The sequence below is a fragment of the Xenopus laevis genome, chromosome 2L (assembly GCF_017654675.1).
Source record: "Xenopus laevis strain J_2021 chromosome 2L, Xenopus_laevis_v10.1, whole genome shotgun sequence".
NCBI classification, from domain to species: domain Eukaryota; kingdom Metazoa; phylum Chordata; class Amphibia; order Anura; family Pipidae; genus Xenopus; species Xenopus laevis.
This window is the reverse complement of record NC_054373.1, coordinates 87,663,817-87,680,655: the sequence shown is the minus strand read 5'-3', so window position 1 is coordinate 87,680,655 and position 16,839 is coordinate 87,663,817. Positions and strand designations below refer to the sequence as shown.

At 35.4% G+C, this 16,839-nt stretch overlaps 1 protein-coding gene across 3 annotated transcripts in view; it reads right to left on the bottom strand.

Moving 5' to 3' along the window:
• LOC108707501 (ephrin type-A receptor 7) overlaps positions 1–16,839 on the bottom strand; it is a 124,892-nt gene that overhangs the window by 91,774 nt on the left and 16,279 nt on the right. For 2 of the 3 annotated variants that reach the window (XM_041582143.1, XM_041582144.1), the window contains exon 3: positions 13,017–13,034. The exons of the other annotated variant lie outside the window; for it this stretch is intronic. In XM_041582143.1, the coding sequence (XP_041438077.1) occupies positions 13,017–13,034 (18 nt within the window). The remainder of the gene's footprint in view (positions 1–13,016; positions 13,035–16,839) is intronic. 3 annotated transcript variants of the gene reach the window in all.

The window sequence follows — 16,839 nt, the reverse complement described above, 5'->3', positions numbered from 1 at the left end:
AAATGGTCTCAAATCATTTTTATACAGGGAGTCCTCGAGTAACATACAACTCATACTTGTTATTACAGTAATGTACTATGGTTTGCTTGGCCTTTTTTAGCATTTAGCTTAATAAACAACCCTCTGGTGTCTATTGTCTATTGCAGAGCATAAAAAGTAAAAATAAATATGCACAGAAAGGTAAAAATAAATACTATGTTAAGACAGACATCGGTCTAAGTTGCATTGAATAAGTAAATGTAAATGTTCCAACTTACATACAAATTCAACTTAAAAACAAACCTACAGGCCATGTCTCATATGTAACCCGGGGGCTGCCTGTGTTTCATAGTAGACTTGTCAAGTAATTTTTATGCCAACACAGCTAGAGGTGAAATATGTAATTAAATCTAGGTTATTTCTCATTCTAGTGGTGCTCAAAGGAGATCTCCTAGGTATAGTTAATTTGTGGGGATTATTCACACCACATTTAAACTTGGTACAATTTTTCATTTCGACAGATGGTCACAATGCAAGTCATCATACCTACTGACCAGAAATTAACTGCTGCCTTGAATTTCTTTGAACTGGAATTTTTTTTATGATGATAGTGATTTTCTTTTTTTTGGCTTGTCTTTGGTATACTATATATATGCCACTATTGCACTGTATAGAAATGGGAATTATGAGGTAAGGACTGATGTTTAACAAAATGGGTATCCTTTTTAATATATGATGTTTCAAATATTGTATTGCTTAAGGACAGTGGAACAGACTGCAAGTGCTGATGTTTGACCAGTGTGTAATTTTGGTAATGGTTACTAAATCAGCAGAATACGTTTTTTAAGTAAATCAGTTAAATAACAATTAGATAATTGGCGTAGCACTTACTGCTGTTACCTGCTATTAACTAGCCTCTCTAACCCCTATCTTTCACCACTACAGTCTGTATTACAGTATATACTGTAAGAGGAGAATTCTCCTCCTCTTATCCAAGTCCTTATCATGGCTTCACTACTCTCAGAGCAACCACTTGGTCGCACCCACCACTACTACTGCTGCTGTTTCCTGCCTTAAAGGAGTGGTGGTAGCTTTTAGTATGTTATAGAATTTCTAATTCTAAGCAACTTTTCAAGTGGCCTTCGTTTTTTATTTATTTAAAATTTTTTTTACTTATTTTGATTCATCTTTTAAAGAAGCCCCGTTCAAGGGTGAAATGCGTGTTGGGGTGTATGTGTGAGAGGGAGCTTTTCGCCATTCACAGGCGCTTCAGGAGAAGCTGGGATTGGAAGCAGAGTCAGCCATCACGGAACTCTGCACGGGGTAAAAGAAACGTGCCTGCAGGTCCCCTTGTGCTATGGAGGTCGAATGGAGGTTGAGTCTATGAGCCGGTCTGTGAGTCAAATCCCAACTTTGTGCTGACACCAATTGACTGATATCATTCAACACGTTTACAGCTGGCTACAGCAGAAGTGGCTAATTCTGTAAGCATATAATTGATGGGACTGTACGGAAATTAACACCTGGATAGATCAAACAGAAGTGTGTTTTTCGAGTATGTTCAGCTCCAACCATAACTCTCACACACTCAGGTACGATGACTAAAAACAACAGCACAGGTGTACTATTTTTGGATACAAACACACTCTGAGCTGGTACAATAAACAAACTATGGATATAGCCAACTGGAAATTTAAAAAGGAAAAACTTTTTCTGGTACATGACAATATTGAGTGCCAGATATATACCGTGAGAGCTTCCACTTAAGATTTTTTTATGGTGACTTCACAAAAGGTTTTGATGTAATTTTAGTATTAGATTTGTGACATATTAGCATCTCAAATGCCCTTTATGAATAAAAACTTGTTTTAATGCTATCCTGAAGAATGCTGTTAATATGGCCCGAATTGATCCGAATTTTAAAAGCTACGAGGCAGTATAGATCTTTTTTGTATTCATTTCTAGGATTTTTTCTTAGCTTTTGGCAGGTTTCTTTGTCAGCTATTTGTAGTTTGATTTCATTGATACAGCTTTCTTTGGTCATAATAATGATCCATCCTCCCTTATCTGCTGGCTTGATAACAGTCGTCTTGTCATTTTTTAATTCTTAAGGGCCTTTCTTTCACCCATTGTTAGATTGTGTATGATCGATCGGATCCTAACGAATAGTAATGGGCGGTCGGATCACAGGACCGCATCAACAAATAGTTGCGCCCGCTATCCGACGGGATTTTTCGTCCCATCCGATCGAGATCTGGCCTACTTTCAGCCAGATCTCGATCAGTGAAGCCCGTTGGGGGGCCCCATACATGGGCCAATAAGCTGCCGACACAGTCTGTCGGCAGCTTTTATCGGCCCGTGTATGGCCACCTTAAGGGGCAGATTCACTAAGGGTCGAATTTCAAAGTTAAAAATACTTCGAAATTCGACCCTCGAATTGAAATCCTTCGACTTCGAATATCGAAGTCGAAGGATTTAGCACTAATCTTGCGATCGATCGATCGAAGGATTTTTCGTTCGATCGAACGATTAAATCCTTCGAATCGAACGATTCGAACGATTTTAATCCAACGATCGAAGGAAAATCCTTCGATCAAAAAAAGGTTAGCAAACCTATGGGGACCTTCCCCATAGGCTAACATTGACTTCGGTAGGTTTTATCTGCCGAAGTAGGGGGTCGAAGTTTTTTTAAAGGGAAAGTACTTCGACTATCGAATGGTCGAATAGTCGAACGATTTTTACTTCGATTCGTTCGATTTCGTTCGAATTCGAACAAATTTAACCAATTCGATGGTCGAAGTACCCAAAAAATACTTCGAAATTCGAATTTTTTTCATTCGAATCCTTCACTCGAAGTTAGTGAATCTGCCCCTAAGTCTTCCAGTACTAATACTTTAAAAGTGTTAATGAAATGACTGTTTGCGTATGAAGGATTGAAGGTTGATTTTGGTTTTAATTTGGTGTGTATATATTCGTGACATGGGCAGGGACAAATACCTGCCTTTTTCCCCCAAACTGGCCTAGGAATAACCAACTCGCTCACCATACATTTTATTTGTTGGAGTCTTTTTGTCCACAGCTTTATTGCACAACAGTGATATACCATTAACTTTTTAATCCTCTGCAAGGCCCCTGGCAATGAACCCAATTAGGTGCATGCAATCGTTAAGCCACCAGCCGCTTGTGCCTTCTAGCATGATGGGTACGCAGGACTGCATGCTACCCCCAATACAACATACCCTCCCAGAGACCACCGCTCTTAGGGGCAAATTCACTAAGCGCCGAAGCGCCTAACGCTACCGTCAATTCGCTAGCATTGGGCATTTTCGTTACTTCGCAAATTCACTAACGAACGCTGTCGTAAATTCGCTAGTGTTACTTCGCACCCTTACGCCTGGCGAATTTTCGCTACGGACGTAACTACGCAAATTCACTAATGTGCGCAGTGTACCGAACGCTACCTTTTACGCTAGACTTCCTTCGCCACCTCAGACCAGGCGAAGCACAATAGAGTAGATAGGGATTGCTTCAAAAAAAGTTCAAATTTTTTCTAAGTCCCTAAAAACGCTGGCGTTTTTTCTATATTATGGGTGATAGGCTGAAAAAGATGGAAATTGTTTTTGGGGCTCCCCTCCTTCCCCCTACATTTCCTAACTCATGGCAACTTAACTATATAGTGGGCACATGTGTACACATGTGTAGGGTAAAAAAAAAAAATTATTTGATGTTTTGAAGGTTTCCCAGGCATTTGTAGTGATTCTACGTATTCCTCTATTGAAATTTGAATTTGGCGCCGTATGCAAATTAACCATCGCTAGCGTAACTTCGCTTCGCTTAGCGAATCAACGCTAGCGCAACTTCGCAACCTTACGCTACCCCTGTGCGCAACTTCGGATTTTAGTGAATTTGTGGAGCGCTGGCGAAACTACGCCTGGCGAAGTGTGGCGAAGTGCGGCGAAGTGCGGCGAAGTTACGCCTGGCGCAACTACGAATCTTAGTGAATTTGCCCCTTAGAGAGGAACACCACCAACCAAGTTCCATTAACCAACTTGGTACTTGGTAAAAACTCCACTTAATTAACTCTCCCCATTGCCAGGGACCCGCCGCCCGGCTGTGACAACAGGCTATTCCCTCTCATCACCTCTTGGTTAGTCAGCCCAATACTCACCAATCCACATCAACTTATCCTGTGCCCCACTAACCCAGGCCACAATTGTGACAACTAGCACAAAGGGTAATACAAGGGAGGGAGGGTGGGACTCCTTTTCTTCTTCCAAAATGGATGCCCTCCTTAGCAGTTAGTGCTACACATCCCTTTACAACTCCACCCCCCAACTACATCACTAAACCCATTGCTAATCCCCTGCCAGGCAGCTTTGTCCCGCCCCTGTCATGCACCCTTTGCCAGCATGCACTGTCCTGAGTTTCACTTTATTGATGTTACTATTATTCGTATTGTCTTTTTTGGAAAAACATTTCTTTAAACTTAATTTTCTGACGAATTTGTGTGTGTAAATATAGGTTTGAAATTTGTAAAGTTGGTTTGCAGGGGCATATTTTAAACCTTTTTGGAGAACTTTTACATGATTAGGTTGTAGGGTTTTTGTGGTAAGGTAAAGGATGGCTAAAAGGGAATCCACATTTGTCTTTTGTTGAACCATTCTGAATTTCTTAAGTTTTCTCCCACCTCACTTTCCCTGTTTTTTTCTAATTTTTTGATCGATGTATCAGTTCTTAGGTCTTCCCCCATTTCTTGGCATGTTCTTTTTTTTGTCTCGTTCCCTTCTTTATAGAAAATCCTTTTGGTTGCCCCTTATTGTGATATTTTACAGATGATGATGTTCATGTTCCATGGCGCATATTTCATTCATGGATGGTAGTTTTATTTTTAAAACCATTGTCAGGAGTATGGCTAAATACTTTTCCTTTTTGATTCGAATAATAGCGATTTGTTTTTCTTTTTGAATCAAAAGGTTTGTAGAAATGTGAGATTTTTTTCAAATTCATTTTTCTCAATTATAAGTAATACAGTATAAATGAAAAATCAAGCCACGTCAGCTGATGAGAAAAATATAGCCCCTAAATCATTCCCCCACTAATTCAGTGAAAATATCACATTCTACATCACAATTAGAAGTTGTTCTCCTCTAGTTACAGTAAATCTTGCCCACAAGTTTTTATGCGATAAATTGATAAATAACATTTGCCTTATGGAATTGGATTTGACCCAATGGTTTCTCATGGAATTTAATCAAGCCTTGGGGCAGATTTATCTAAATCGCATTTGAAAAAGAAAGCAATAAATCGCATTTGAAAAAGAAAGCAATAAATCGCATTAGAAAAAGAAAGCAAATGCGGAAAAAAAACCCAGACAAAACTCTTCAACTTTTTTTTTTGCAGAAAAAAACATTGCTTGCCAGCTGGAATCACATTGTTCCATTCATTTTCAATGAGGCTGAACATCTTGAATGTTTTAATAATCTGGGAAATAAATAAAGTTGTTATAGAATATTCCCATTGACTTCTATACAACTTTTTTTGAGATTTTATTTCTTAAATTCTGCCTATTCAAGGTTTTTTTTCTCTCGTCTATGTTTTTTTTCTCACATCGAGAAAAAAACGCCAACTTGATTTTTGATAAATCAGCCTCTGTGTTGTGTTACTGTGGCTTATCATGAATGGGTTGAGTGCAGAGGACTCTTGTATTTGTCTATATGTATTTTGTGGTCACAGCCTCATTGCACCCCCGCCTAGTGGTTTTAAAAAATAGTGGTGAGCACAACTTTCCCTTGTTTATTATAGTTATACAGGAGCAGTGACCAGCTCCATGTTGTAGCTCCCACCCTACCCAACTATAGTCAGGTGATCCCACTGGTGTCTAATAAAAGGGCAGCCAAGTTTGGGAGTTTTTTTTGAAAGCAGCTAGTAAGTTGCAGGTAAAACCTTTTCCCTTTGTAAAATGTATAATGAAGCAATAGAATTCTTAATGAATCAGATGAAAATTGAGCATAGGACTGGCCAGATATGGGATGACTTTGACGTAGTTGGCCAGCTTAAATATATTGCAATATATGGACAAACAATCCTTGTTTTGTTTAAAGGGTAAGACATCTTTAGCAGCTGTATGCACAAAATGTCTCTGTCTTAAATATATTGATAATGGATTGAGTGCAGAGGAATCTTGTATTTGTTATCATGAAAAAAGCCATGACAGAATCTTACACATCTGACTTGCCTTACATACAGTACTCAGGCAACATGCCATGGAGGATTCCCCAAACAATTAAGGAAACACATAACATTACCCTGTTTGGTGGATAAATCCCCAAAGGGAGAAACAACTATTAAACCAAGAAAGAAGAAACTCAATTTCAGGGTAAAAGAAAAATGTTGCTCCTTCAGGGCAGAACCTGTGCTGAAACTTGTTAATTTGCATAACAACTCTGTTAGAAATGAAAATCAAGTAAGGAGAATGGGCAGGCAAGACGGTTATGATTGATTATAACCATTTATATGTCACATACAGCTGTAAGTATTTTCTTTCTTCTGGGAAATATATTTGTTAGGAACTTTGCTGTGCCACTGTGATTGATTAATAATACATCCCCTCGTCTGCATTCACTTTGAATATGACTGGAAATTATATTTTGGTAAAACGCTGCTGTAATAATGATTATGACCTTTTTGTGTTGCTGCAAGTGAGCCAGGCAAAAGATTCGTCTATGGTGAAATATTTTACAACAGGAAAATTTTTAATCCAAAACATGTATTTACAGTGGAATATTCAGTGGAGGATGGAGAGAACAACACATCTCAAGGAAAGCTCAGAGGCATGGAAGCAAATAGAGAAGATATTACAAATGCAAAAATCTTGATCAATTCACCCAGAGATATTTGCAAGGGTATGCAAACATCCATAACATTTATTCTGCCCAATGTTGCTGTTCTACAACTGCTTTAGTAGAATTTAGTAACTTTAGTAAAATGCTACAATCAAGTTGGAACTGAACAGGCAGGAACCTCAGTGGAGTATCCTCTTGCTTTGGGTGGGCCCCCACACCCACCATGATATTTGGAATAAAATATATTATGCAGTCTTATTTTAAGAATGAACATCTATGTTTGTGGGACCACAGTTCACTAGATAATATGCTGAAAAATTCAGAATTTTTTAGTTCAGCAGTTTCTAACACCTGGAATGTTTAAATATGAAACAATGATCTGTTCCCAAAAGCAATTTTGATCAAGGTATCTTTAAAATTACTAGCTATTACAGTCCATATAAATAAAGAGGATCTCTATCAGCAAGCAAAATTGCACAACAATCCCCCTATGGTAGATAGCAGTGATTTTGCTGATGTATTGATGGTAGGCGCACTTGATACATACAGTATATGCATAGACTTAGCTCTACGTAGGAGGAAAGTTCTATGTCAGCCTCCTTTATGTAACTAAAATTAATTACACCATCTCAACTAATTTTGAATATGCTGCTAGCTATTGATAAATGCTAGGCAGAAAACACATTTCTGATTGGTCACAGTTTCTCCTTAGTGTTCCTTTACCCTGTAATGTTTACTCAATTTCTTCTTGAAACTAAAAAAAAGTCCCTTTTTTGCTTATATACAGTAATACATTACAAAAATCCTGTTAGCTATTACAATCAGTTTCCTTAAATAGATGAGAAAAGTATACTTGCTGTAAGCAATATGGTGAAACTGTAATCCCAATAGAAAGTATTGATTGCATTAAAATTTCTAGTTCCTTAAATATAGTAACTGTAAAGTATATTAAGAAGCGTGCTCAGTTTTTTTTGTGCCCGCTGTGATAAAAGGTTTTGCTTTTTTTGTGGACTGACCACACTCTGTTTGATGGCTATTTCTTGTATGATACAAATGCTTGGAAATGCACAATTTTCTCTAGTTTCATGGTGGCTAATGTTGCTATTGAATGTCTGGCTGCTTATAGGAAGTTGGTCTAGCATGCTATAACAGTATCACAGAAAATCACAGAAAAATAAAAGAGAAAATTTGGCTTTAGATATGGAAAAAATTATATGAAAAAAAGCAATTTTGATCAAGGTATCTTTAAAATTACTAGCTATTTTTATTTTTTTCAGTGATCAACAAAGGATTTTTGTCTGTTGGGCCATGCATGTCATGTAGTACAATCAAACTGAAATGATCAATATACTATAAAGCCATATTGTCATATTCTCTGATTCTCTGTCTGGTCTGGCCAGGTCAATTACCTAAGCCAACCTTGCACATTATATCCCAACTGCTTGCCAGTAAAAGAATCTAAGTAAAACTGAGCTAAAAATAATAGGACTGCAGGCAATGTAGGCAGCTGTGGAGTACTCTGGGACATTTGGCAATCGGTAGAATATTGTGTGGTGTCTGTGTGCGGCTCAGGGTTACCTGGGGCTGTTAAGAAGTCAGAAAATATTTATCATGCTGTCACTCTTCAGAATGATTTACATCAACAGAGCAATGCTTTGCCGATAAACCCTATTTAGAGCTCAGTGCTTGCTTATACGCTGTTCTGACCTGAAATCAGATTATTCACTTCAGAAATGTTTTCTTTGTATTAGTCACTCTTTCATTTATTTTCTCGCTTTTATTTTTTACAAAGACTTGTGTTGTCTAGAATTAGGAATCAGTTCTTTAATTATGAGCCCTGTTTTTTCTTAAATAACAGATATATAAAAAAAGAGAAACTAACCACAATTTATTGTGTACAATTAGAAGTATATTAGACTGCAAAATAGCAATTCCAATCAGGCCAGGTATTTACATGTATCCGGTAAGTTTGTTTGAAGAGGAATCATCAATACTCTGTCTCTACAGTTAATAAATGCTAAAATGCTAAAATATGATGTTATTTGTTGGTCATTAATGGCCATTTCCCCATGGGAGACACTAAGCTGACACCTTCATCACAAAAAATATTGATTTATACTGGTAATAATATACAGGTATGGGATAAGTTATCCAGAAACCTGTTATACAGAAAGCTCCAAATTACTGAATGGCCATCTCCCATAGACTCCATTTTAGCCAAATAATCCAACATTTTAAAAATGATTTGCTTTTTCCCTGTAATAATAAAACAGGTCCTTGTACTTGATCCAAACTAAAACATAATTAATCCTTATTGGAAGCAAAACCAGCCATTTGGGTTTATTTAATGTTTACATGATTTTCTAGTAGATTTAAGGTATGAAGATCCAGATTACGGAAAGAGCCATTATCCAACAAACCCCAGGTCCATAGCATTCTGTCTTAAATGGCTAGTTGTGTCATTGTTTCCATGCTTTTTAGGCTCATTGTCAGTTATTGGATTCTTCTGATTTATCTGTTGGGTTAAAAATCAAAGAACATCCTGGCCCCATTTTCAAAATACACAAAATAATATTAGCCCAGATGACCCACAGTTTAGATTTTTAATTTACACTGAAATCAAAGATAAGGAGGTTCTACCAAGTGCAATTTACATTTAGTTGTAGAAGAAATACATATAATGGTTTCAGCACCAATCACATGAAGCAAGAAAACAAGGAGCTGGGTGTAGAGATGAGTTGACCCAAAGTCAGAAAAAAGTTTTATAGGACAGAAAATCAATCCCTGATTTTGCTGGACTACCTCTAACCAATATATTTTATCTCATTACAGTATGCTGGGAATCCACAATCTTTTTGGAAAAGCAAAATTGATATAGTATATTTATGAACTCCTTAATTGTGTCCCCCAAATAAGTAAAGTTGGTAGCTTGCCAACCCATGAGTGATCTGTCAGATTGGGGCTTTCACCTGTCTTTCAAATAGCTTCTTTTTTCAGCTGAATTTGGTGGTGCACTATTTACTGTAAGAGCAAAACGCTATAGTTGGAGAAGTTTGCTCTTGAAGATGTTAAAGGTTATGTTCTCCTTCAGGGTGCAAGCAAGCTGTGAGTCGAAGGTAAACCTATTGCACAAAATTATATTATGCATTGAGCATACAAAGAGTATGTTTAAAAGTCTAACATATGCATTCTAATTGACTGGAACATAATGTATGTTGCTGTTGTTGTTACAGTTTTGGCCCAAATGCTTCAGCCTAAGAGCACCATACATTAAGGCTACTATAAACATCTACGTAAATACTAAAATAAATTGGATCTTTGCCATAAGAGTGGATTTAATCTGACTTAGTCAATATCCACTACAAAGAAGAATCAAATCAATCAAAAACACAACAATTTTCAGTGATGCCAAATATGTTAGCACCAACTGTGCTCTTTATCAAGGATAACAAACCAGACTGTAACTAATGCACCTTTATTCAGGCATTGAACCCTTGACCTTCCTTGCATCCTTATATTTCGAATTTGGCACCAAACTGCGATACAATGGTGTCACATGCCAGCGTGATGACTTCATTATGCCGGCACCAGAACCCATGTAGGAACCATGGGTGCTGCCATCTTGGATGTGCTGAAGAGGACAGGGTCGCCGCAGTTAGGCCTCCTGACAATATATATGTGTGCTCCAACACACATGTATTGTATAGTAGTTATATTTTTAATCTAAGGGCTAATTCATCTTTTCAACACAATTTCTTCAAGAAATACAACATTTTTCTATCTCTTGGATATTTAACTTGTTCTAAAATTTTCTTTAGGTGTTTGGTAATTGAGGGCTTCCAATAAGTATGTGTCTGCAAACGGCAAAATGAAAGAAAAGATAGCTGTGTCCTACAAGTAACCAGCAGTATTTGATCAAATGATCAAGTTTAAAAATAATTTCAAGCAGAATCAAAATTCTATCTCATAATGTTAAATTGTGATTTCCTGTGCATGAAAAGTTTTGTCTCAATTATCCCATTGTACTCAAATATTCATATGTAAAAAAAAAAGCAGTTAGAAATCAAGTAGCAGCCTGTTACTAATACATTTATAAATAATTTCCATTTTGTAAAATCTTCCCTACTTTATGCCCTTTCTTTTACATATAATGGTGTCACTACTTATATAGTTGTAGGTAAATTTTAGCAGATCAGACAGAGTAACCATTCCTGTCTGTCTGTCCCTTATTCTCACCTTCCCCTATTAATTATTCTGAGCCAGACAATAGGTTACCCTGTCAACACTAGCCTATACTCCTATTATACGCCTATAATTATGAATGACAACAAATGGTACAAAATTGTAGTTGGCACAATGACATTATAGAACAAAGCTCCCTCCTCATGTCTCCCAACTCACTTTTAGTGTCTAAAGTGCTTTTCCCTTTGGACACCAAGATTGGAAAAGGAATCATTCATAAACTCTTAATTCAGAAAGTTCAGAACTTCTGATGAATAGGTCATTGTAATCCTGTCATTAATCATTTTAGGACTGTGTGGCATAGCTGTCTCAAGAGTAAGATGTGATAAATGAATGAGTATTCTCCACACCCTAAAGCAGGGATCAGGAACCTTGGCTCTCCAGCTGTTAAGGAACTACAAGTCCCACAATGCATTTGCCTTTAGACTCCTTTAAAAGGCTCCATTATTGCATTGTGGGACTTGTAGTTCCTTAACAGCTGGAGAGCCAAGGTTCCTGATCCCTGCCCTAAAGCGTATTTTTGTATATTCTGACTAAGTACAAGCTGCATTCAAGATGACATTGCCAAACTACAGGTTAATTTTAACAACAGTGCTGCATTTAACTATAAATTACATTTTTTTTTTACTTTTACTGTAGTCTTAAAACCCAATGACCCAAAGCTAGCATAGATAAGCAGGGTATGACAGGGTCAATAAACACTCTGGCTATGATTGGCTAAAGCCAGGGGTGGGCTAAGTTTCACGGGGTTAACAGGGATTGGCCAGAAGGGTTTTTCATTAGAAAATATTTGTGGCTTATATTTAGCTCTGGCAGTGGTGGTGGTGGGGGGGTTTCATGGGCATTTAGGTAATGGGAGACACGAGAACTTGAGGGGCAGGTACAGTGAATTATATGGCAGAATGAGGTTAACTACTCTGCAGGAATCAGGCATGGCTGGAGGAGAGAGAGTATTTGGTGTTAGGTGGTAAAAGTGTTGGGCATGCATAAGTTATCATATGCTATCACATGTTGGTTCAATTATATTGTTATAAACAATGCCTTTTCATTCCAAAAAACTTATCGTAGTATTTGGGGTTGGTTGTATTGGGGGTGGCAGGCTAAAGTTAATGTTGCACAGGTTCACATAGCAGAATGAATGTTTCACAACCTAGTCTTTGAAACTATGAAGTTGCAGCCAAATTTAGTATGCTACTGTGAACTATTGCTTTAAATAATCTTGGAATATGTAGCTGCAAAGCTGTTGCTACTAAATTGTCTGTGCAATCAATTCCTTAGGGATTTAAAATTAATCTTTATAATTTTTATTTCAGTTTTTGGAAACTCACAAAAATCTGAATTAATGATCATGTAACTGATCTACCATAAAGATGATTCCTCACGGACAGATTAAACTATACTTTATTTAAAATGATTCAGTAGTTTAAGCTGTGCTAATGTTCTTTAATAACCAGACTGACTGTTGAGGCCTGTGTTTGTGCAAGATAAATATAGTTGAATCCTCTTTGTTCCCCTGAAATAAATGTGCGTTAAGGTAAAACCACCATAATAAAGCTAAAGGGATTTACATGGCTATAGATACTTGATTTAAAAAGGGCATTTACACAGAACGCAAGAAAAAATAATCAGCACATCTACATGACAAATAATCAAAACTAAAACTCATATCAGTAAAGACTGCCATACAGGTATGGGATTCATTATAAAGATGTGTTATCCAAAATACCACTGTGCCAGTCAAAATTCCTATTCCAAAAACTAATTTTTTATGTGTTTCATAAGCCAGAACTTGTATTCTTGTATTTGGTTTTAAATAAGCTAGCAGGAATCCATGTTAATGCAAAACATCATTTTTTTTGAAGGTTTACATATTTTTTAGTAGCAGAAAGGTATAGTACATCACATTAGGGACAGAGTTCCCCAGCATTTAAAAGAATGGATCCCATACAGTACCTGTATGTCTTCTTTCTCCTAGGGTAAAAAACAAACAAAAACAATTACTAGCGGTTAATAGATGGGAAGGCCTATTTATAAAAATTCAAATTTGTGTGAAAGCAATGGTTTTAGAATTTTGCAAGGATTGTAGAAAAAAATTACACTCAAAACCTTTGGTTAGAAATTGAAAATGTCACATTAAATAGCTTTACAGTTAGCAATGTTTTATGGGCTATAACTATTCAACTAGATAATAATATTCAGGCGTTAGCATTAACTATGAGCGATTTGTTTTATATTTGGCGAGATATGATGAAACAGAAACAATGGTGGAAACATAACTTTAGAGAAATGCCTATAAAGCACTAGCTCCAACACTTGAACTGGTAGGGTAGAAATCAAAAGGAATGATTACAATAAGAGACATCTCTGATGAAAGTGGCCTATGGTCATTTCAACAAATTAGAGATAAATTTCATGTTAATAAACACAACTTGTTTTTATACTTGCAGTTGAGACATTTAGGGGCAGATTTATCAAGGGTCAAATTTATCAAAAGTAATGGGATTTTTTTTATTCCCCATAACTTCAAAATTCTAATAAAAAAGGACCAACAGAAATTTATAATTTATAAAAGTTTTTTTTTGCAGATGAATTGCCTGTATTAGATCGTTCAATTTGAAGTATTTTTTTTTTTAAAAAAAAAACATTTTTCAAAGTCCACCAATTGACTCCAAATAAGTTCTAAAACCTTCCAAATTGCTGTTTTAGCCTATGGGGGCCCATAGGCTAAAACAGCAATTTGGAAGGTTTTAGATGGCGAATGGTCGAAGTTTTAAAGAGATAGTACATGATAAAATTTGAATAGAATTTTCGAATTTTTTTCAGATTCAAATAAAATTTGGACTATTTCTTAGTACACAAAAATAGCTTTACATTTTTTTAATTTTTTTACTTCGAATTTGACCCTTGATAAATCAGCCCCATAGTCTATCCCTTTCTAAAAGTGAAAAAGGATATAAAGATTATATTCCAAGTTTACTTTAATGCGGACAATAGTAAGTTTAAGGTTATATATTGCTTTGTTATAAATTATTGAATGAAGCACAAAGTAATCGTTTTACTTAAATGGGAAAAATACCTAAACAAGGATTACTCGCTAGATCAACGGGAAGCAGCTTTGAAATCGCCCACTAAGGCAACAAAATGTATTAACCATCTTACCATCTTCATTCTTTTAAAATGGTATTTAACTCCACTTCAGTTAGAAAAAATAGTGGCCAAAATGTGGACAAAAAGCAGACAGTTTTCATATGTGGTGGACATGTCCACAGCTAGAAATATTTTGGAAGGAAGTATCTAAACTGATCCAATCACTGTTTCTACAAATGAACACATTCAGTCCAGATTTATCAAAGGTCAAATTTGAATTGATGTGAATTTATTTATCTAATAAATTTTATTGTACTCACAACTCAAATGGGAGGTTATTTATGAAAAAATTTGAACGTCTAAAATTCAATCAAATGGGAATGATACAAAAATTAGTTTAGTATTCAAATTGAATACGAACGAAACTCGAATCAAATTTTCCTTGATTTTACTTGAATTTCAGGAAGGCTATTGACTTATTGAAATGGATCAATAGACCACTGCCATTGACTTGTAAATTAATTCGGCAGGTTTTAGGTGGTGAACATTTGAATTATAACTGTTTCCATGGTCAAGTTGTGATAAATCTCACATTCTAATTTACTTATAGAATTGGGAGTTTTAAATTTGAATGTGTGAATTTTGACACCAAAATAAATTCAAATTTACTATTTGAACTTAATAAAATAAATCTGCATATTTATCAAGGGTCGAATTTCAAATTAAAAAAACATCAAAATTCTAATTCAAAAAGTTCAACCGAAATTAAGTAGAAGTTTTTTTGGTCGAATAGAACAGTTTTCAATCGAATAGGTCCGCATTCGTGGATTTTTCAAATTTCCCCAATTGACTCTAAATAGGTTCTGGGAGGTCCCCCATAGGCTAAAACAGCAATTCAGCAGGTTTTGTATGGTGAATGGTCAAAGTCAAATTTTTAAAGAGACAGTAAAATTCGAATCAAATATGGACTATTCCCTAGTCGAAGTACACAAAAAATAGCTAGAAATTTGAATTTTTTTCAATCGAAAATTCACCTCGACCTTTTATAATTCTGCCCCTTAAACTTGGGTTTGGAATCTCTGCCATATGGAAGTAATGTGGTAGCCTCGCATATTTTAACAGCTGCTAGATATAAAATAGTTAGAAATTGGAAAGGTTTGCATGTTCCACAAATACATGAGGTTTAACCCTCAAGTAAACATGGAAGGTCTCTATCAAAAATGTATGGGGAACCCAGATAGATTTAATAAACAGTGGCATTGTTGGTTGAATAAAAGTATTTGGAGAATTAGAATGCGGTTTCACAGTTAATTAATCTTGCATTGTCAGACTGGTTTATAACTAAGTGATCACTCTTTCAGTAACACTACTTTATAGAACCTTGGATGAAACAAAAATATGTCTGAAAGTACTGTGAAATTATGACAACCTATATGCTGTTATATATGTTATATGCTTGTAACGAAAACATACTTCTTATGTTATTGTAACTTGTTATCTGTTAAAACCAAATAAAAATTATTATTGAAAAAAAAATATAATTTTAGTTTTTTTTCTAAAAAAATTAATCTAAAAAATTATATTGAATAAAACTGCGGGGGAAAAACTCAAATTCACTGAATTAATATTATACTCATCATTTACAACTCTCATTGACTTCTACATGAACTTGCAAGTTTTTAGATGGCAAAGTTTTACATTGCAGCTTTTCAAATTTTTTTTAACATTTTTATAACTATAAATATTGAAGATTGGAGTTTTAGAAACTGCCATTTGAATTTGTAAGTATTTGTATGACAAAATTGGTAAAAATGTTAATTTAAACATTCATAAATCAGCCCCTGAAATGCTTATTTATATAAATTCAGATTTGTGCAAATGTAGAAGTTTTTTTCCACTTTGCATGAACAATTTAATAAACACAAATGTTACCTTGTTTGTATTCATTTAAGTTTTTTATATTCAGATTTTTTTAACAATCATGGAAAAAAACTTCAATACCTCAGATTCATGTTTTTATCATTTTTAGTGAATTTTTATAAAAAAAAACTCAAATGGAATAGTTTAGCCAGTTTAGTTTGGTTAGGACAGCTTCTACATGACCTCACAAGCTTTTAGATGCTGAAGTTTTACATTACAGTCTTTAAGTTTTTTTAACTTAATAAATGTCAAAAATCTGCATTTTTTAAACCATTTTTCAAAAAACAAAATAGATTTTGAAAAAAATACAAACATAATAATAAATAACCCAAATAAAGTCTGATGGGGGGCATTCCAGGGGGCAGTTGGGACCTTACAGAAGGTCTTGCTAAGCTTTATAAGTGACAACAACTTTTGACTCCGAACACTATTACCTCTGTGGCATATAGCACCTTCAGCAAGATTTAGCCCCAATAAATTATATATGAAGGACTTTTTGTTCAAACAGGGACCTCACTCAGTTAAATGCAAGGCAAATAATATTGGTTTTATTACTTTTAGGGTTGTATGTGAACTTCACCAGCAGCCCTACAGTATTTTAAAACCAGATAGATAGTGAAATTATTGTGAATGCAAAGGGTCTATATCTAAACAATGTGGTTCAGAATTCACAGTAATCTAAATTATGTGTTTTGTACAGTATTTAAAAAAAAAATAATGGTCCTCATTAAGGACTGATTTTTTGGAGGTGCTTATTAGGGATGTAGCG